This window comes from Hyla sarda, chromosome 4, assembly GCF_029499605.1.
Source record: "Hyla sarda isolate aHylSar1 chromosome 4, aHylSar1.hap1, whole genome shotgun sequence".
In the NCBI taxonomy this organism is placed as follows: domain Eukaryota; kingdom Metazoa; phylum Chordata; class Amphibia; order Anura; family Hylidae; genus Hyla; species Hyla sarda.
Window position 1 is genome coordinate 249,675,542 of NC_079192.1, and position 22,852 is coordinate 249,698,393.

The 22,852-nt window shown below is 39.2% G+C and overlaps 1 protein-coding gene across 4 annotated transcripts in view; it reads left to right on the plus strand.

Annotated features, from left to right (window-relative positions):
* The window catches only part of DOCK4 (dedicator of cytokinesis 4), a 351,745-nt gene that overhangs the window by 95,274 nt on the left and 233,619 nt on the right, over nucleotides 1-22,852 (plus strand). For all 4 annotated transcript variants that reach the window (XM_056573904.1, XM_056573906.1, XM_056573905.1 and 1 more), the window contains exons 2-5: nucleotides 17,513-17,596; nucleotides 18,209-18,249; nucleotides 20,682-20,737; nucleotides 22,509-22,605. In XM_056573904.1, the coding sequence (XP_056429879.1) occupies nucleotides 17,513-17,596; nucleotides 18,209-18,249; nucleotides 20,682-20,737; nucleotides 22,509-22,605 (278 nt within the window). The remainder of the gene's footprint in view (nucleotides 1-17,512; nucleotides 17,597-18,208; nucleotides 18,250-20,681; nucleotides 20,738-22,508; nucleotides 22,606-22,852) is intronic.

Sequence of the window (22,852 nt, forward strand, 5' to 3'; positions counted from 1 at the left end):
GTCAAGTTTCTTGTGCAAACTCCTTATGGCGGGCCATAGTGGCTGATGACAAAGATTTTTAAACTTCTCTGACACCTGTGGGGTATTCCTTGTAGCTAACATAATTTTCTCTTTGGGCTATTTTTGTTGCTTTATTACTGGTTCTTCTGCACATAGTCCCATCTATGTCCCGTCCTCGCTTACTATATTAGCCGGAGTATATTCCTATCTGCTGGTATATGCTGGGGTATTAGTCGGTGAATAACCGGATCTCTCCTTCAGATCATCAGGGATTTCGCCATGCCTCAGTTAGCCCCTCCCCATGCCTTATTACTATGTAACTCAATAATGTGTATTAGAGAAGAGGACAATTTTAAAGGGGGCTCTGGTGAAAAACTATTTTTTAAAATCAATTTGTGCCAGAAAGTTAAACAGATTTGTAAATTACTTAAATTAAAAAATCTTAATCCTCCCATTACTTATCAGCTGCTGTATGATCCACAAGAGGTTTTTATTTTTGAATTTCTTTTCTGTCTGACCACAGTGCTCTCTGCTGACAACTATGTCCATGTCAGGAACTGTCCAGAGAAGGAGCAAATCCCCATCCTGCTCTGGACAGTTCCTGACATGGACAGAGGTGTCAGTAGAGAGCACTTTGGTCAGACAGAAAAGGACAACTCAAATTCCACTGTAGTATGCAGCAGCTGTATAAGTACTGGATAATATACAGCAGCTGATAAGTACTGGAAGGATTAAGATTTTTAAAAGGAAGTAATTTACGAATCTGTTAAACTTTCGCCACCGGAGTACCCCGGTTAGGCATACTAATTTTATTAGGTATGATTTTTTTTTTAAGTAGTAAAATAAAAATAAAAAACCTATACAAATTGGGTATTGATGTAATCATTTTGACCTACAGAATAGTGTTGAGCGGCATAGGCCATATTCGAATTCGCGAATATTCGCGAATATATGGACGAATATTCGTCATATTCGCATATTCGTAATAGTCTTGTTTTATTTTCGCATTTGCGAATATTCGCACATGCGAAGATTTACATATGCGAAAATTTGTATATACAAAAATTAACGCATGCGAAAATTCGCATATGCGAAAATTCACATATGCAGATTTTCGCATATGCGAACATTCGCACACCAATCTCACACAGTAGTATTAGAGCCTTCTTACACCACATAAGCTGGAAGCAGAGAGGGATGATCACTGTGATGTGTACTGTGAAAAAAAAAAATATATAAAAAAAAAAAAGAAAAAACGAATATTCGTAATTACGAATATATATCGCTATATTCGCGAATTCGCGAATATGCGATATTCGCGAATAAAATTCGAATTGCGAATATTCGCGAGCAACACTACTACAGAATAAAGATAGTATCATTTTTATAGAAAAGTGGAAACAAAACTCCCTTAAAGTTGCAAAATGGTGTGTGTGTGGGGGCGGGGGGTTGTTTTTTGTTTTTTCCATTTTTCCCCACAAATAAATGTTTAGTTTTTACCATTGATTTTGTTAAATTAAGTGATGTCCTTGCAAAGTACATTTTGTTGACAAAAAAAAATCAAGCTTTCATATTGGTCTGAAGATGGGGAAGAAAGTTATGGCTATTAGAAAGCAAGGAGGAAAAATGCAAAACATTTTAAATTGCTGTGTCCTAAAGTGGTTAAGAGATTAGGAAAGAAAAGAAAATCTTGTATCCAGACATTAACCTTTAAAACATATGCCAAAGGTGTGTACTTGTTGTTTATTTGCCCCATAGAGAACTTTTCAGATATGTTTTAGTACACATTTATGTATTCGTGTTGAAGATTATGTTAAACTGAGGGTTTGTTCCATTTTGGAAGCATTAGTTTTATATATCCTATGCTGAGACATGCCGATAGATCATTCTAAACCAGGATTCTTTTTTCCTCTTAAATTAGAATTTATTTTGCACCAGATATATAAACAGAAGTTGTATTATTCTGTACATGTAATCTTTTCAGTCTAAACTCCTCCTCTTGGTACTAACACTGCAACTGTATACAAAGCACAAATGATACTTTTATGTAAAATTGGCTCATGTCTGCAGTGAATGAATTAACAGTTGAAACAATTTGCATAACATTAGCCATCATTCCATCCTGCCATCACGCTCTAAGCTCACCATGACCTATTTTACTGTATATGTGGAAAGCCTTTTAGCAATGTATGCGCTGTATTTCCAATGACTGCATTATAAATTGCCGAGTAATGTAGATTATTGTTTTACTGTCTTTTTCTGCATCCACATCTTTGATTTCTTATAAAGATTCATTGCTTTCAATATGAATAGCTAGGTTATATTTCCACCAGACAGATCACCTTTTGGGAAAAATCTGTAATGTTTACAAAGGGGAATCCATAGCCTACACCAAATTGTGCAGATTTTTATGTGCTTTTATTGATATGAAGAAAAATTCCATTCACAATTGTGGAATCTATTTCATTGTGGATTTTGACTTCCCATTTGAATTGACATGCTGCAGTATCATTTGCATGAAGTGCAGATGATGCACGTGTTTGCATGGTATTCATGGCTTTTCCAGTTTTCTCCCACTCTCCAAAACATGCAAATCCTTACCAAATCCTCACAGGAAATATCAGACCCTGTGAAAGTCACCTTAAAGGGGTACTCCACTCGAAAACATTTTTTTTAAATCAACTGGTGCCATGAAGTTAAACAGATTTGTAAATGACTTCTATTAAAAAATCTTAATCCTTTCAGTACTTATCAGCTGCTGTTATGATCCAGAGGATCTGAATTTCCTTTCTGCCTGACCACAGTGCTCTCTGCTGACACCTCTGTCCAATTAAGGAACTGTCTAGAGTAAGAGAAAATCCCCATAGAAAACCTATCCTGTTCTGGACAGTTCCTAAAATGGACAGAGGTGTCAGTAGAGAGCACTGTGGTCAGGCAGAAAGGAAATTCAAAAAGAAAAGAACTTCCTGTGGATCATAACAGCAGCTAATAAGTACTGAAAGGATTAAGATTTTTTAATAGAAGTAATTTACAAATCTGTTTAACTTCATGGCAGCAGTTGATTTAAAAAAAAAATGTTTTCCAGTGGAGTAACCCTTTAAAGGGGAACTCCGGTGGAAAACCATGTATTTTAAATCAACTAGTGCCAGAAAGTTCAACAGATTTGTAAATTACTTCTATTAAAAAATCTTAATCTTTGCAGTACTTATCAGCTGCGGTTTACAACATGTTTTTTCTTTCTTTTCTGTCTGTCCACAGTGCTCTCTGCTGACACTGTCCCCATAGCAAACCTCTCCTGCTCTAGACAGTTGCTGACATGGACAGAGGTGTCAGCAGAGAGCCCTGTGGACAGACAGAAAATAAATTCAAAAAGAAAAGAACTTCCTCTGTAGTATACAGCAGCTGATAAGTACTGGAAGGATTAAGATTTTTTTAATAGAAGTAATTTACAAATCTGCATAACTTTCTGGCACCAGTTTATTTAAATGGGCACTGTCATCAACATTTTTTTTGATATGTTGTAGTACATATATACTACAACATATGTCTAATATATTTTGATTGAAACCCTTGAAAACCTTTTAATTTACATTTGAAAACCGACCACTAAGGGTCTCCCTCCTAGTGGCCGGCTGCAGGCTGGCGTGACATCAGTCCTGAATTCGGACCGATTCCGGCCGGGCAATCGGTCCGAATTCATTCAGCCTGTGCTCGCTCCCTGCCTGTCAATCAGACAGGCTGGAGTGAGCGCATTGGCTCCCTGGCCACTGGCCGGGAGGCCACTCCTCCTGCACATGTCGCTGCTGCTGCTGCAAGACTCTGCGGCATGTAAGTATGTTTAGGGGAGATATGTTTAGGGGGATCAGGGTTTTAACACAGGGGTTGGGGGAGAGCAGGGTTCGGGGTTTTAACACAGGGGGGGGGGGCGCGATGTAGCGCTGCGCCGCGCCCATGGCCCTGACTTATTGTTTTCAACACAGGGTGCCTCCAGCTGTTTCACTACTACAACTCCCAACTTTACAACTCCCAGCATAGAGATGTCAGGGCAAGCTGGGAGTTGTGGTGGTGAAACAGCTGAAGGCACCCTGTGTAGATGAACTAAGGGCGGAAGTCGCCCCCCCAGCAGGCATCAGTGACATTGTGCCTGCTGGGGAAGTCTGCCTGGTAGTGAGCACACTACCAGGCAGACAAAAAAGCATTTTTAATATAGTAAAAAAAATTAAAAGCAGGCAGGGGGTTAGGGATAGATGGGCAATAGGCAGGGACAGAAGAAAAAAAAAAGGATGGTGGGAGCTACACTTTAAATTTAAATTTTTATTTATAAATAATAATTCCTGTTCAAATATTTTATTATGAAGTGTTCCTATGTGTGTTAAGCAGTTAGCATGAGCTTTTCCCTTTGTTGACACAGTTGAAATTTTGAGTATTTGCTGCTTGTGCGACAATATTTTTAACCTTTCTATATGCTGAAATTCGAGCAATAATCTAGATTTTCTGTCTATTAAAAAAAAAAATCAATCAATATCTCATTAGTACACTTTTGGGATTCCTATGATTTCCTATTTTCTTGCTAATTGAATAATGCTGGTTGTGTTATGTTACTGTTATTCCTTGAATGTTTAGCAAGTTTGTATCTGAAACCAGGCACAATAAATGTGTTATCTGTTAACTGCAAACTTACTGTGAAAGTTTGCTACTTGCACATGAACTCGGATTTGTGAAACCTAAAGCATACTTGTCAGGGATGACGATAGGGTGGTTGCAGCAATCACACTCTTATCTCCATTATATTTTAGCAAGTACACACTACCTAAGCGTGATAGGAGTGTGTTTGACTTGACACTCTCACACTCTCGCAACCTATATGCTCAGGTAGCCTTAGCATTCTGATATAGATATATATATTTATTACAGTTAAAACTAGTTTTTTTTTTTTTAAACTGGTTTTCCCTAGTGAAGACTAGTTTTGACCAAATGCCTTTGTGAAAACTAGTATTGACTGCTTTTTCCCAGTGAAAACTAGTTTTGACTGAACGTCTTTGTGAAAACTAGAAATTGACTGCCAGAAATGACCGCTCTTCACTAGTGAAAACTAGTATTGACTTTTTTTTCCTAGTTAAAGTGGTACTCTGGCCCTGAGACATCTTATCCCGCCGCTGGGAACCCACGCAATCTTGTATTCGCCATCCACCTGTTTGAGCGGTCGCGGTGCCAGCTCACAAACATCCGGGTGGCGACCACAGGGCCAGAGAATCGTTACATCACAACTCCGTGACGCCCCCGTGTGACGTCGCCCCACCCGCCCCCGCTATGCAATTTTATGGGGGCCCTTCCCTAATAAAAACTGAAATCACATCCTTTTTCCAATAAAAAAAACAAAACCTGTCACATGACATTGAAAATAGTATTGTAATTGGTATCGGCGAGTACTTAAAAAAAAAAAAAAAAGTTTCTGTACTTTTACTTGGTCTTAAAAAAAATTTAAAAAATGGTATCGGGACATCCCTTATAACTAGATTTATTTGGCATGACTATCTCTCTAACAAGTTGAGAATTTAAAATCTAGAAAAATTCAAAAAACCACTGCATGAATCAAGAAAATTTAGTACTAATATAAAGTTCAACAGTCAATTCTAGTTTTCCCAAATGCATAAATTCAGTAAGCTAGTTTGTACGAAGGCTTTCAGTAAATATTCTAGTTTGTATGAGGGCATTCAGTAAAAACTGTTTTCAATTAGGAAAAAGCAGTCAATTCTAGTTTTCTCAAGGCGTTCAGTCAAAACTAGTTTTCACTAGGAAAACCCAGTTTTAACTAAAAACTAGTTTTAACTGTAACATATAAATAAGTATTTACATTAACATCTTATAATATTTGTATCGTTTATGCATAAGAGTACCTCTAAAAGACCAATATCACCATTCTGTTTCTGACCAAATCCTGTATACCTAAAACAAATGTTCTAATAATACCAGTATACAAAGAGGAATATTAGCACCATAAATATTTTCATCATACTATACTGAACTTATCAGTATACTGAGACCAATGTTACCAATAATACCATTATTCAAGGAAGAATTATCACCATACATATTACCATCATTGTTACTGACTAAATCCAGTATACAGAGACCAATAATACCAGTACAGAAAAAAAATGGTCAGCACCTCCAAACAAAATTAAATAGTGCACACTGCTAGTTTTGTTTTTTACCTGTTGGGGACAACAAATTATGCAGCACTATGACCACGATACAGTTACTAAAACAAAATCCACTATACAAAAAAATTTCACCTAGCCCCCCATACAGTGATCATATAGTGGTAGATGCCAGCTGTACACAGGATCTGCTAACCATGCAAGTGATTACAGTTACATCCAGTGACTCACAGGTGAGGTCTTCTCTGATCAGAGTCATCCTCTTTCTTCTTTGACTGCCTTGTTGACTTTCATCAACCAAACCTTATGCCTTCAGCATCTGAAGGACATCTTAGGCTACATATTTTTCCAGTGCCCTCCCCACCTATACACAATATACCCATCTCTAGGCTCCAAAATTGTAATAATGCCCCCCTTGGTGTCCCACATAGTAAAAGTGGGTAGGCTAGTAGCCCCCCCCCCCAAAGTAGACAGGAAGTATCCTCATTAGGTAGGTATGTATTACAGTATTTAGTTCCCTTATTAGGCTGTCCCTTCAATAGCTAAATACATCTTCAGAGAGGTAGGTTGATTAATTGACAATCAATAGGTAAATACATTGATAGGTAGGTAGGTATTCAGGTAGGTAACTAGCTAGACAGGAGCCAGCTAGGTAGGTATTTAGCTATCTAGCATGGTAGAAAGGTAGCCGCTGCACCCCACCTATTATCCAGATATGTCCTCCCTTTGTGCCAGGTAAAAATAAAAACGACAAATAAAACACTTAATAAATCTCCCTTGCAGAGCAACCGTCCTTCTTTTTCCACAGTGCTGCCATCAATGAGTGACCTCATCATGCCTGCACTGCGTGTGGAAAGAGCTTCTGCTCTCCTGTCAGTTTAAGGCTTCATTCACATCTCGTTTTTTACATACGGGTGCCGGATCCGGTTGGGGGAGGGGAAAACCAGGCGCTCCCGTACCCCAGCCGGATCAGCCCGTAAATCCATTTACTTTAATGAGCAAATTGGAGTCAAACGGGGACTCCGGTCGGCTCAGCTTTGACCCGTATCCGGTTTCCCAACCGGACCTAAAACCGTAGTGTACTACGGTTTTAGGTACGGTCACAAAAACGGATACGGGTCCAAACTGAGCTGACCGTTTGACTCCAGTCGGCTCATTAAAGTAAATGGATTTACGGGCTGATCCGGCTGGAGTCTGTCCCATGAAGGGAGTAATTGTAGTACCGCAGCGCTCAGGGACGGCAGCAGGACTCTTTTGGGACAGTTATGACTACTACTCCCATCATGGACAGACAGTGCCCATGATGGGAGTTATAGTCCAGGGGCTGAGGGGCAGATCACAGCAGGTCATTCTCCAGACACCCGCTGCGATCCTCCTTTATTAACTGTACAAGCCAGCGGCACTTGCGGCTCCACTTCACTCCCTGACGGCTCCAGACGGGGAATACTGTATACGCTGTCACATTTCATAATCCTCGCCGCCAGGAGACCAGAGGTCTTATTGGTGAATAACTATTCACAAATCAGAGCTCCCGGTGGCAGGAATTAGGAATTATGAGCTGTATACAGGAGCCGGCGGGGAGCGCAGTGTAGCCGCATGTTCCGCTAGCTTGTAAAGTTAATAAATGTGGATAGCAGCGGGTCTCTGGAGAATGACTTGTTGCAATCTGCCCCTTAGCCTTTGGACTATAACTCTCATCATGGACAGGGTCTGTCCATGATGGGAGTAGTAATCCTAACAGTCCAAAAAAAAAAGTTCTGCAGCCGGGAGATGTGCAAGTGCCATCCCTCAGCACTACGGTACTACAATTACTCCCATCATGGGATACAGAAATGTTGGGAGTAGTTATCCAAGGGCAGAGGCACAATTTGCGGGGGGGGGGGGGGTCTCACTCCTGAGACCCCCTGTAACCTTTACTGCTCCGCCCCTACTGATGATGTCATTAGGGGGGCGGAGATACACAGTGCAGGCTTGAAGACAGGGTGATGTGTATGGCTCTGTTCTCATTATGTGTTTTGCATAATGGGAACAGTGCCTTTTTGGCAGTGTGTTTCCAAACAGGGAGACTCCAGCTGTTGCTTAACTACAGCCCCCCATGATGGGAGTTGTAGTTTAGCAACAATTGGAGGCCTGTTTAGGAACACGCTGCATTATGTGCGCTCTCCCCAGGGGAGAGCGCAAAAAATGTACTAACCCATGTTTCGTGTTTTTCTTTTCTTTTCATTTCAGATACGTGAATGCGGAGGACTACGTCAGATTCGATGGATTGCGACAATGACTATGAAAGGGTTAACGAGGGCTGTGGGGGAGTGTTTTGTTAAATACATTTTTTTTCAATGTGTTGTGTTTTTTTATAATTGAATTTTCAGGCTTAGTAGTGAAAGCAGTCTTGTAGACGGAATCCATTACTAAGCTGGGGCTTAGCGTTGGCCCCCAAAACAGCTAGCGCTAACCCCCCAATTACTACCCCGGTACCCATCGCCCCAGGGGTGCCGGTACAAACAGGCCAGGAGCGTCAAAAATGGCACTCCTGGGCCTAGGTGGTAACAGGCTGGTGTTATTTAGGCTGGGGAGAGCTGGTAACAATGGTCCTCGCCCACCCTGGTAACGTCAGGATGTTGCTGCTTGCTTGGTATCTGGCTGATACTGAAAGTAGGGGAACCCTATGCATTTTTTTTCTTTATATAAATAAAAAATGTGCGTGGGTCCCCTATTTTCAGTATCAGCCAGGTACCAACCAGGCAGCAACAGCCTGACGTTACAAGGGTGGGCGAGGACCAATGTTACTGGCCCTCTCCAGCCTAAATGCCAGCCTTTTACCGCCTAGGCCCAGGATAGCCATATATGACGCTTCGGGCCTCTTGGTACCAGCTCTTCCCGACACCCCTGTGAGTACTTGGGTAATAATTGGGGGTTAGCGCTAGCTGATTTTGGGGCTAATGCTAAGCCCCGGCTTAGTAATGGACTCTGTCTACAAAACACCTTCCACTACTAAGCCTAAAAATTTAATTATAAAAAAACAAGACACATTGAAAAAAAAATTATTTAAGAAAACACTCCCCCACAGCCTTTTATTGAAATTAAAAAAACGCTGGTCATCATCTCAATCCACCGAATCTGAGGTAGTCCTCCGCATTCACGTATCTGAAATGAGAGGAAAAGAAAAATTATAACAAAAACTCTCCTGGGGAGTGCGCCCATACTGCAGTGTGTTCTTAAACAGGGAGCTCCAGTTGTTTGTGTCTGCCTACTGTATCCTGTAAATACAGTCTTCTATAGACAGCTGTATATACAGGATAGCGCACAAAGACTTAACCCAGAACTGCTCAGCAGCAATGTGGGTTAACTCTCTTCCTGCTGGGCTCCTGTATAGTATACATTGGTACACTATGCACACCTGTATATTATACAGCCTGCGGAGGTAAGTTGTAATGCTCTACACCCTGTATATGTATATGCTATTCGTCACTCCTTACACTCCGTTGGCCGGGTGCTCTGCATCCGACCCATGGAGTGGTACCCTGGAGGCAGTGAAAAAATCGCCACAGGGTACAAAAATGACTGTTTCCACACATCAGCAAAAAAGAAAGAAAAACTGACAAAACGCAGCAAAAAGCTATGACAGTTTTTCAGGCGTTTTTGCTGGTGGACAAAAAAAAATCCTGGCCTCAAAGCAATAGAACAAAATCCTGGTGTCCTCTTTTCCTGTGAGGTGCAGCTCAGATGTACAAACAGAACTGTATGGAGATTTAGAACTTTGCACAAAATTTATCATGGGCCTTGCACAAGTATGGTAGACTTTTACCTATACCAACATTGATAAATTTCCAACTATGAGCTTATTTAATATACTTTGTTACCTATATATAGCTATAGGATTGTCATCTGTAATTTTTATATCAGCTGTAATTTCAGTACATAGAAATGGACACTGTTTTAAGTTACTGTGACCCTATATATAAAAAGTTTTCTTTGGAAATCTTCATTAACTAAATAAACCAATTTCTTCAACTAAATGAATTTCAGAATTGATTTATATTTAACATATGAGGCGCTATGTATCATGTTGCTAGGTAACAAGGATAACTTTGTATATTTTCCAGAGTCATGTGATTGTTCTGATAATTAGTGCCACACTGAGGCAATGATTCAATGACCAGTGCAGCGGGGGACACAATGAGGGCCAATGTCATGTTCACCACCATTGATTTTCTTCTCGTTTAATTAGGACAATGGCATTTGTATACTGTAGAGTGACTGCAGCTGGTGTAGGAAGATCATGTATACTATATAATACTGGGTGCTGAATGTAGAGGCATTTAGAAATTGGAGAATGAAATAATTATTGGCTTTCAGTGTGTTTAACATTTTTGTCGTTTTGTTGCATAAGTAATAAATTCTTACAGTAGTGTACGTTCATGTGGGAGTCCTAAGGCACTGACTGGCAATCTGTCAGTTCTGGCATCTGTCGGCATGGATTAGGATGTATGTGGTACAGTGGGCTGGTCTTATGTCAGCTACTGTTTGGGAGCTGTGCGCCTGTAGCTGATGCTTTCAGTACATTGTGTGATATCACAGCCGTTGTAGCTGAGCCAGCAGATGCAAAGGCATACAAAGATACAGACCTTGGCTTATATTTAACAATCTACATGAAACCAAAACTGTCTGGTTTTACCCATGACAACCAATCACAGCTCAGCTTTCTTATCATAACGTAGGCAAAAATGCACAACATGTCAAAATCATCATTTAGAAACGAATACACAATTACAGAGATAATGTCCGAAGTGAACAAGAACAAGGAGCGGTGGCTAAAGAGTCACAAGGTATAATGATAGATAGAGGAAATCATATTATGATCCCCCCACAGGTCTAAATAGTAAAACCCAGAGTAAAGTAAAGTGAGGTAGAGCAAAATACCAACAGGAAAATGCTATGAAAGGAATACAGAAGAATCCCAGCACAAGTGTACATATAAAACGCCCTAACGGGCACAGAGGATCCTATTCACTTGAATGGGATTCTCTGACGTCCGTTATTGCTGCCGTTATTTTGCCAGCAGATAATGGGAGAAAAAGACGTCGCAAGTACAAATCTTTCTCCCGCCATCTTCTAACAGCCGTCACACTGCCGGGCACAAACGACAGTGTGAAAGGAGCCTTACTCTGCGCTGATGTGTTTTTCCACAGTTAGCCTTATTTGTCTTTTACTTACCGTGATGTTATGATCCGCTGCTCTTGCTCGGCCCCCTAGTGACTCCATGCTGCCGTGGGGCGGAGCTTGGACAGTGTCAAATCCGTATTTTGAGTTATTTACCATAGGGATTCGCTTCTACTCTGTTCGGACTCGGCTCTGTGGTGACGCTAGTTGTGTTTCAGGGCGGAGCCAGGGCGGGTCTTGGGCTGGGCAATATGTTTCCTGTTCTCCATTGGTTGTCAAGCCCCTTTAGGTTATCAATAGGCAGTCTTCTGGGTGGACCGTTTGGCTACACATAGCCTCCATTCCTAATGGGCGTATTAGTTGCCAGCTTCTTGCCGGAGCCTTGGATGACGCAAATACTGTAAGTCATAGACTTTTAAACCCTCTATCAGCTGATGTTAGGTGCTGAAACCAATTGGTTCTGCAGTCATATAAATAAAAGGTCAGATGTTCTCATGAACATTCCCCGGATGAAGCAGTAAGTGAAATGTCTGGTTCAGCATGTGGCTAAGTATGCTATCTTGCCACTAGGGCATTTTATATGTACGCTTGTGCTGGGATTCTACTGTATTCCTTTGATAGCATTTTCCGGTTGCTTTTTGCTCTACCTCACTTTAATTTACTTTGGGTTTACTATTTAGACCTGTGTGGGGATCATAACATGATTTCCTTTATGTATCATTATTCCACGTGACTCTATAGCCACTGCTCCTTGTTCTTGTTCACTTCGGACATTATCTGTAATTGTTAGTTTCAAAATTATTTTAACATGTTTGTATATTTTTCATGCAATTTTTGTAACAATAAAATATATTTGATCCGCTAACACATGTGTTTGTCTGCATGACTTTGGTATTCAGGCGTTGGGTCTGTTACGTTGTTTGGGGATTTTTCTGTATATGATTAGGGATTCCCAGCAGTCAGAACCCCTCTAATCAGCTAGTCATCACCCATCTTGTGCCTAGGTGATAACTTTTAGTCTTGGGATGACCCATTTTAAAGTAAATCTGTGAAATCTGAAGGAAAGGGGACATAATTAAACATATTAAATGGTGAAACAAGGCTCATGAGGGAAGTGTTTTTTTTATTTTCTTTTACTGAAAGAATAGTAAAGTAAATGCTTGGAACAAACAGCAGATGTGCATTGTAAATCTACTATAAGTAAATGTACATGGGTTATCTGGGGTAAAATTGTTGGTGCTCGGGCCAGCTGTGTTGCCGGAAATTAACAATGTGTGGTAGTCAGAAGCCTCTGCTGGTTGTTGTCATTCCTGGTTACTGAACCAAAGGTCACGTTAAAGGAATACAGTAGTGCAGGGGTCTCAAACTGGTGGCCCTCGGGATGTTGCAAAACTTCAATTCCAAGCATACCTGGACAAGTCCAGACAACCATTTACTGCAGCTAACGGTTGAGAGGCATGCTGGGACCCCCCCCCCCTGCAATCTTCTGTATGGGGTCGTGGCAGTTCAAGATGTATGGAGGGGCATGTCTGCCATGGCTTCCTGCTGGGGACGCCTCAGCGCTTCCTGTGGACTGCCGCAGCCCCGCACAGGAGATCGCAATGGGGTCCCAGCGGTCAGACCCCCCACAATCTAAAACGTATCCCCTATCCTGCAGATATTCCACAACAGTACTCCTTTAACTTTTTGAATGCTGTGCTGCAGTAACTCGTTGCCACCACTACCGTAGTATATGGAGCCAAGGCTTAAGGCTCTCTTATATTGTTGACTTCTTCTAAGGGCTATTTTTTGTCCCAAACAGCTGATCAGGGGGCATGCCTGGTGTCGCCATCTAGCCAGTCAGCTATTGATGACCTATCCTGTGAATAATATTTTTACCCTGGAAAAAAACCTTTAAAGGGGTATTCCAGGCCAAAACTTTTTTTTTATATATCAAAGTTAAACAGATTTGTAAATTACTTCTATTAAAAAATCTTAATCCTTCCAATAGTTATTAGCTTCTGAAGTTGAGTTGTTGTTTTCTGTCTAACTGCTTTCTGATGATTCACGTCCCGGGAGCTGTGCAGTTCCTATGGGGATTTTCTCCAATCATGCACAGCTCCCGGGACGTGACATCATCATTGAGCAGTTAGACAGAAAACTTCAGACGCTAATAACTATTGGAAGGATTAAGATTTTTTAATAGAAGTAATTTACAAATCTGTTTAACTTTCCGGAGCCAGTTGATATATATAAAAAAGTTTTTGCCTGGAATAATCCTTTAAGCATGCCTGGAAATAAAAATATATCTAATCTGGGATGAAAATAAAAAGGACATTTAGGACAGACAAGATGGATCAAATATTCCTTCTCTGCTGATATTCTATGTTTCTAAATGTTATATGTTATATTGCCTGCTTTCATACTAAGAGGGAACAATGATGGAACAGCTATGTTTCATTCTTCCCGTTTCCCTACTATTTAAGGCTGCTGACACCTGTTCCTTCTACTTGAGCATGCATCATAACAAAAGAAGTGAATGTGAGGAATGAAACAGTGCCACTCTGTGTCACCAAGGCTTCTGTCCCCAGTGCTGGAGCCAGCAGAATTACATTTACTCCAGTACTGTGTATGGAAGCCCTTAATATTCAGTGTTGCTCTGTTTAATTATTTATATTCCTAGTACAGGAGCTACCAGTATTATATAGTAGTTAAATCACAGCAGTAATACGGGGCATGCCTCTGTGTGTTGAGCCTCACTTGTGTCTGAAATGGTAGGCTGAGTAGAGCAGAATATTCCGTTTGATATAGAAAAGTTAAATGCATGTGTGATATGTTGCAATCTAAAACTTAAATGGGCAATGTCAGATATAAAAGATTTTTATATTTTGTACATCTTGGCAAAACAATAGTTTTTCTAATATATATATATATATATATATATATATATATATATATATATATATATATCTATATATATATATATATATATATATATATATATATATATATATATATATATACAGTACAGACCAAAAGTCTCATTCAGAGTTTTCTTTATTTTCATGACTATGAAAACTGTAAATTCACACTGAAGGCATCAAAACTATGAATTAACACAAAAAAGTGTGAAACAACTGAAAATATGTCATATTCTAGTTTCTTCAAAGTAGCCATATTTTGCTTTGATTACTGCTTTGCACACTCTTGGCATTCTCTTGTTGAGATTAAAAAGGTAGTCACCTGAAATGGTTTTCACTTCACAGGTGTGATGGTGTGGGGGTGCTTTGCTGGTGACACTGTTGGGGATTTATTCAAAATTGAAGGCATACTGAACCAGCATAGCTACCACAGCATCTTGCAGCGGCATGCTATTCCATCCGGTTTGCGTTTAGTTGGACCATCATTTATTTTTCAACAGGACAATGACCCCAAACACACCTCCAGGCTGTGTAAGGGCTATTTGACCAAGAAGGAGAGTGATGGGGTGCTGCGCCAGATGACCTGGCCTCCACAGTCACCGGACCTGAACCCAATCGAGATGGTTTGGGGTGAGCTGGACCGCAGAGTGAAGGCAAAAAGGGCCAACAAGTGCTTAGCATCTCTGGGAACTCTTTCAAGAATGTTGGAAGACCATTTCAGGTGACTACCTCTTGAAGCTCATCAAGAGTGTGTAAAGCAGTAATCAAAGCAAAAGGTGGCTAGAACATAGAATATGACATATTTTCAACATTTTTTGTTATGTATATAATTCCACATGTGTTAATTCATAGTTTTGATGCCTTCAGTGTGAATCTACAATTTTCATAGTCATGAAAATAAAGAAAACTCTGAATGAGAAGGTGTGTCCAAACTTTTGGTCTGTACTGTACTTCTTTAAAAAATGTTCACATTTCATTAAAGAAAACTGCCTTTGAAAATCCCACCACTAGGCTTCCCCATACCTCCTGGGACACTGATGAGTCCCACGGCAGCATGAGCGTGTCCAAGGGTCATGGACATGAAATGGCTGATTTAGAAGGTTACAGGAAGAACACAGCCTGCAGGAACACTACTGTTAGAGAATTACCAATCATGTGCTTCCAGCAGTTGCAAAACTACAACTCCAAGCATGTTTAGACAGTCAAAGGATGTCTGGGCATGCTGGGAGTTGACGTTTTGCTAAAGCTGTAGGCACACAGCTGCAAGAAAGTGTTATCCAAACAGTGTACCTCCAACTATTCCAAAAAGTCCCAGCATTACAGAACTGCCTAAGCATGACACACATTAATGACATAGGAAGATATAAGTTATACACTCACCATATTGTCTTTGGCGGTAGAGTACAAGCAATCTTTAATAATCATTTTGTGTGTTTGTGTGTGTGTGTATACAGCATAAATCCAGAAAAGAAAAGAGTCAGCTGAGTGAGGGAGGGGGAGGAGTCACCCCGTGCAGGCAAGAGAAGGACATACACTCTCCCTTTGACAAGATGGAAAAGACATTGGGAAGATTTATCAAAACCTGTCCAGGGGAAAAGTTGTTGAGTGGCCCATAGCAACCAATCAGATAGCTTCTTTCATTTTACAGAAGCCTTTTCAAAAATTTAAGAAGCGATCTGATTGGTTGCTATGGGCAACTCAGCAACTTTTCCTCTGGACAGGTTTTGATAAATCTCCCCCATTGAGCAGCTGTAATATACTTTTTTTGAGTGAAATATCGGAGACGGAGACAAACATTTTTTTTTTCTTTGTTTTTTTGTTTTTTGTGGGCTCTGACAGGTACGCTTAAATTTTTTAGGAACCTCTGTATTTTTAGGGAACTATTAAACTTTGCTTAATGTATGATAAACTACTTAAATGAAAGTTCATCGTAGTGTTAAACTGACATGAATGGACATAAAACCTATGTTGCATTTTATTAAAGCAAATTGAATGTGGTACAGATAAGAATTTTTGAGATTTTTTTTCCTGGGTGAGATTTTGCAGCATACGTATTTATCAGTTGTATATAGTGGAAAATAATAGAATTGATTTATTCCCCTAAAATACTGACCTCCTTCCCTAGTCTTACTGCATCATGCTTCTTTATGATTGACAGTCCTAGTGTTACTTATAGGGTAAAAGATCATAAATATTATTGAATTTCTTTCTAGAAGCATGACTTATTATATGATGTACATAGTATATTTTGTAAATAGCATTTATGTAGTAGCCATTAAATCTGATCCACAATACAAATTTAAGAAACTGTTATGTTCCATTCTGGTGTATTTGATACTAACCACACACAAAAACCCTGCTTGCACCTGGTTCATATTATTGTGTTTTCATCCAAATCATTTTAAATATCAATTGCAAATCAGTTTAGGGACTTTTGACATTCAGGATCAATAGCTGCTCTAGACATATATTAAGCAGTTAATGTAGCATCTGCTACCCAACAAGCCTTTGCTGTAGCTGGTTTCCATTATGAAAGACCTAATAACTGCACTCAGCCTCAGGCCACGTAGTGGAACATCCAGAGTCCATGTTGAAGCATATGGTTCTGCTGTAGACATTGGAATAATTAAGAATCCATATGTATGGAGCTGCCAAAATTCTGGTCTTGCGCTTCAAAGCATTCTTCTGCTTAACCATTCAAGTAACTGTTCGATGGCCCCTTGCCCTGTTGTAGGATTTACTTCTGACTTTTCATTATGAAGTAGTAAGTGTTTATCAAGTATACACCTTAGTGCCCAAGAGATAACTGTCATTTTTAAATAAGGGCGTTTTTCATTTTATATGTTCTCTTTGATCATTATTGGGTTAACTTTTACACTAATTGTGTCCTTCATGTCACATGACAAATCATCACTCAGAATGAAGAAACATCCACCTCTAATTTAGGAAATAACTTTTTGTGGATGACTATAAACCTGGTAATAAAGGTCCAATTGTGGGACCTTGTGGGTATTTTAACCTAGTGGTAAATAAAAAAGCATTCTGATTATCAGAATATTTCATTTAAAATATGACAAATAGTTTTAGGAAGAAATAACAAGTAGTACACTCATGGTAATACTGAAAAAAGTTTGATTATAATTTAACATCTTTTATTAAATAACTATGATCAAATTACCAACATACTGTATATTATGATTAGGAAGACAACAAATAGTAAAAATAAGTTCACGATTAGTTTCTGGTGAAATAATTTTCTATCAAATTCAACATACCTGTTTTCTTTTGTAGTGGTGGCCAGCTTTCGAGGAACAAATCCACATGGCTTAACGTTGGAAATTGGAGACACTGTTCAAATTCTGGAGAAATGTGATGGTAAGAGATAGTTTAAACAGCCCATCTTTAAAAAGTGTTTAGTTCTTTGTATACAAGTAGTCTAAGGCTATAGGTATAGGGACTAGGTGGTATATGAGGAATAATGTTTATGGATTGGTATGTGCACTCATTTGTAGATTGCGACAACTGTTTTTCTAGTTCTGTACAACCCTTTTAATCAAGAAGTGGTATATACCCGAAAATAGTGGCAATAAAAATACACATAGCTATATTAGCGTAATTGAAAATTAAAAGGTTTTAGCACTTGTAATGTAATGATGAAAAATAAGCTTGTTCCGTAAAGGGCTATTCCAGCAAATTTTTTATTCCAGTAAATGTATGCCCTTTTCACAGAATAGGGGATAGGTGTCTGATCATGGGATGGAGGACAGTCGCAGCGCTTGGGTATCTCCAGTGCTCCCATAGACAATGCATGGTGATTGCGTGATTTGGGAATAACATTTAAGTGCCGGAATACCCCTCTAAGGCCAAATAGCCCTGGTCATTAATGTATTAAAATACTCTTTAAATATTTAGGGAATGCAGATGTTTTTTTTTTTTCATTATGCAAATAAAAAGAGCATGTACTTTTCAGCATTCTTATTTTTACAGGCTGGTATCGAGGATTTGCCCTGAAGAATCCAAATGTCAAGGTATTGTGATGTATCATTTCATGTAGGGATGCACTGAAATTTCGGCTACTGAAAATTATCGGTCGAAAATGCCCCTTTAGGCATTTTTGGCTGATTGAATTTTCCCCTGAAAATTTCGGGGATTGTTGCTAAACCTCTTCCCGACCCATGACATACATGAAAGTCATGGGTTGGGTGAGGACATGACGTCTGCCCGTGGATCAGGTCCATGTCACATTGAGAGATGTGCGACTGACAGCCCATTGTTTTTCAGCAGGCCAAAATGACCCCATCAGTTGATGAATCTCATTTGTCAGTTGATCGCTGGCCTTATTACAAAGTGACCAATAATCGCGCTGTGTAATAGGGCCCTTAAGCTTGCCACATACTTTAGATGAGATTAGTTTAGGCTAAAGCGGCTGATTTTTGGCAGGATCTTCCAATCATCTAATGTGTATGGGATCTTACTGACTCTCCCCAAAACACATGATGAAAGTAGAGAAAGCATACAAGATCCTTTTGTTTTCAGTGGAAATAAGCTACCACTAGAGTTGTCTGCAAGTAACTTACCAGACCTCTCTCCATTGGAAACACATGCACGCCCAGCTAAATATTTTTCTATGTTTGGTTACTACCCCCACCGCTGCCTTAAAGCAGAGAATGAATTGATGGTTAATCTGTGACGTAGGCCACCAATATTAAATCTGTGGTCTCCCACTCCTGGGGACCCTGCCAGTAACCTGTTGAAGGAGCTGAAACAATGTCAGTGTTTATCAGCTGCATATTACAGCATTGTCCTGTTCAATTAAGTGTCCTATAATTACACTTATATTATGCACAAAAAACAGCACTAATCTGTAATAAGTTTATGTTTGACGACTCCTCTTTATGTGCTTCCTTTTTTCGACACTATTCAGAAATTTGCATCTACTCCCCTGCCTTTATTTGCAACACAGTTCTAGAGCATTTTGCTTCATTAAGCTTTGTTTGTCGTTTTACATCTGAAATATGTAAAAGTCTTTTATATCAATCCTCTTTTATCTTTATGTACTCATGTATACTGCATGCGATACTGTAGATACTTATATCCAAATAGTCTCATTGGAGCAGCGAAGTGCTTCTGCTTTTCACAGCTTTCACTATAAATTACAGTTCTGTTGAAAGGTGGTTTGGAAGTCTGTGTTTAGAACAGCTGTAAAGCAGGAATGCGGGCCATATGCGTTTCACTAAAGTACACTTCTAAAAATATGTGTTTAACAGTAATTTTGGCTACAGATCCTGCTTGGGAATAATAACTAAAGCAATGTTGAGTTATAATAGGGCAAATAAGTTTGCCACAGCTACTGTATTGATGTTGTTCATAGAGCAAAGCTACCTCTGAGGCACTGATGTCTTTATTGAGCGGTGAATTACACATACCATACAACATTAGTCTAGCAAAGGATTTTCAAAGGATTTTATTTATTTTTTTGTTTTGTTTGCTTTTTATTTTTAATTTTTTTTTAAGGAATGTATCGGAAAAGGCATTTGGAATTTTAGAGGAATCTTATGTATTAACCTTTAGCTTCAAAGTCACTTTAAAAATTAAAGTCCAAAAACTATGTTTTATTAGGTCACATACACACACGCCTTATCATTACATGATGTGGGTTCCACTGTAAGGCTATGTTTACATGATGGAATGTCTGCACGAACATTCACACAAACTGCGGGGTGCCCTAGGACCACATCTCTCATAGACGGCTATGCATTCCGTGCGGACAGGTTCATTCTTTGTGCGGACACAAAGAGTGGAATTTCTGTGCCAGAAACCTCTGGCACGGAAATTCCACTGTGTGCACAGCGCAGCAGAATCCCATTCAATTCAACGGGGCTCTGCCGCAGCGGAATCTCTGTGCAAGATTCCAATGCTGTATAAGCCTAGAAGATTGTTCAGAAAAGAAGAGACGTAAGGGAGACTGTCAGACAGATTGCACTGTGAATGAGACAAAGCTACATGCAATGCATGTGAAAATTGGAGCAAATATTTAATAATCATTTTTGTTTTTCATTTCCTAGATGTTCTGTGTAGCAGCCATCATACTCAGTGCATCATACATACAGAACATTGATTACAGTGGGCACCAAGCAATGTTTAATTTCACTAAATGCCCCCTGCACCTAGTAATGTAAAGATGCATTTCTGATCCATGGTCAGTTAGTACAAAAAATAAATAAATAAAGTAATAATAAGTGGCGGCACCCTGCATCTATGATGCATTATGTATGACATTGTTAGCACTGTCAGTGTTGCCTTTGATGTTTATTGACTCTTATGCTGCAAGTTTAAGTATTTTTTCTTGTCTATAGGGAAAAATGCAGGCCTAGGAGTTGAATGTTTTTGTTTGCTATATAAAAGAGTTTGGGTTTTGATTTAACGTTTTATTTATTACAATTTTATATTCTATTCCCAGGGTATTTTTCCTTCTAGCTACGTGCACCTAAAGAATGCGTCTGTAAAAAACAAAGGGTAGGTATTTCTCAGCAGATAACCTCTTGGGTAACATTTATTCTCTTACAATTATTAAAATATTGTAGAAGTCTCAATGTTTAGATATTGTGGTTAGTGAAGAGCTTTTTCCTCTTCCTTTCATCCAAGTTGAGCATGTTTGTCATACCTCCCCCGCATTACTCTAACCTCTGTATCTTCCAAGTTCATGCTAAGTTTTGTCTTGTACAGATGACAAAGCTCCTATGTTTCCGTGTCTTAGCACAGGCTCGGGCAAGATTTCTAATTGGCTTACTTGCTTATGAGGGCAAGATTTTTCAAAATCTAATTCTCTTCCTGCCAACTGAAATATTTAACTGTCCTTACACAGATGATATAGAAATGCATTCTCACTAGCATTGATGTATACTGTTGTATCTTGTGTTTCATCTAACCTGCTAGTTGGGACCATTATATCTGACTTTTTAATTAAAGTGCAAGACATGTTCATGGTTATGTTGTATTTCTTGTTTTCTTTCAGAGCTGTTTAAAAATTTAATGTATTTACTCCACAGGGAGAAAAAGCAGTACGTCATTAGAGTACATTCTTTTTTATGGAAAATTAGTTTTATGAAATCCTTTAAATCTTAATGATCTTGCATGATTTTGTTTTCTATATATTCATATCTATTGAATATTTGGAGCAGCACCCTAAGTAGCACTCTGGCAATAATTTTTTGCACATATAGTGTTAACGCGCCATCAATATGCTACCTGTATAATTTGCTGCATCCACATATTTTGCAGCTTTTCACTAGGGACAACTGTGTCATTCAATCTCAGAATGAATACAGAGCTAACTATTCTGTGTATATTCATTATGTATTATCATTATTTATGTTTATATTCATTATATATTGTGTAAGTCGGGCTGCCATAGGACTCACTGTGTACTTGCAGCATTCACATTTATTAAAACCCTAGTGAGTTGGCATACTGGCAGCCCCCTCCCACCACCACCACCAATTTAGAATTAGTCTCTACCAAAATCAGTGGCAGACTTAACAAAAAAACTCACTTGATTCACAGTGCCTGTCTATTGTATTCCTATGAGATGCAGCTTCACACTGCTCCCCCTGCTTCCTGCTTGTTAGAGTCATCAGGGAAAAAACTGATCGGTCACCAGCAGCAGGCCAGGGAGACGACTGTGAAGCAGCATCTCAAAGGAATACATAGGAGTGTCTGCAATGGAAGTTATGTGGATGTCATTTTATATCACTGAAATATACTACTTTCTGTACTTAGATGGGACATGGCTATTAAGTGCAGTACCATGAGACTTTCCTTCCCCCACCTCTAGAAAATAGGTATAATGAGAAATGTAGGCTAGGGGCTACCTTCTTCTTTTATAAGTTATCCTGACTATGTATGCTTTTAAAAGGTTAAATTTAAACCGAATGAGAGAGCGCACTAGCTTGTTACATGGCTAGATTTTTTTTTTTTACTTCTTAATTTTGCGTGTAGGATGATGGAAGATGGTGGAGTTATTAAAGTTTTGTTTCAGAAAAAAGAAAACTAGTGGTGGTTTAGCATAACAAGAGTCTTAATGTTCTTTAATTTATCCTATTAAAATTAAATGTTCTGGTTAAGAACTAAATCCAAAAACTACAGTAGACAGAATGTGAACTTTGTGCCTCATCAAAATACCCCTTCCTCTCTTGTACTGTAACTTTTAGTCATAATATATAATTAATTCCTCAGCCATGAAATATATAGCATAGATTACAAGTTCATAACTATTTTGTTTTTACAGGCAATTTGAAATGGTGGTTCCTACTGAAGATGCTGTTATTACAGAAATGACATCTACATTAAGGGATTGGGGCACAATGTGGAAACAACTTTATGTGGTGAGACATTCTCTTTTAAAACCCAAAAGGGCTTGTATAAAGTCAAATTACTTAGCACAGTGTTAACAACATCCATCAGGTGTCACCAAACCAAGTTAACGATGGGCCACTCATGGGGTGTATTTTAAGTGGTCCCCTGGTTTTCACTCCTTAATTGCACACAAGGAACTGCACTTTACTGCAGGGAACCACCAGGTTGTCACCTGTAGAATTAGTCCTAGTGTATGTGACAGACACTGATGCAAAG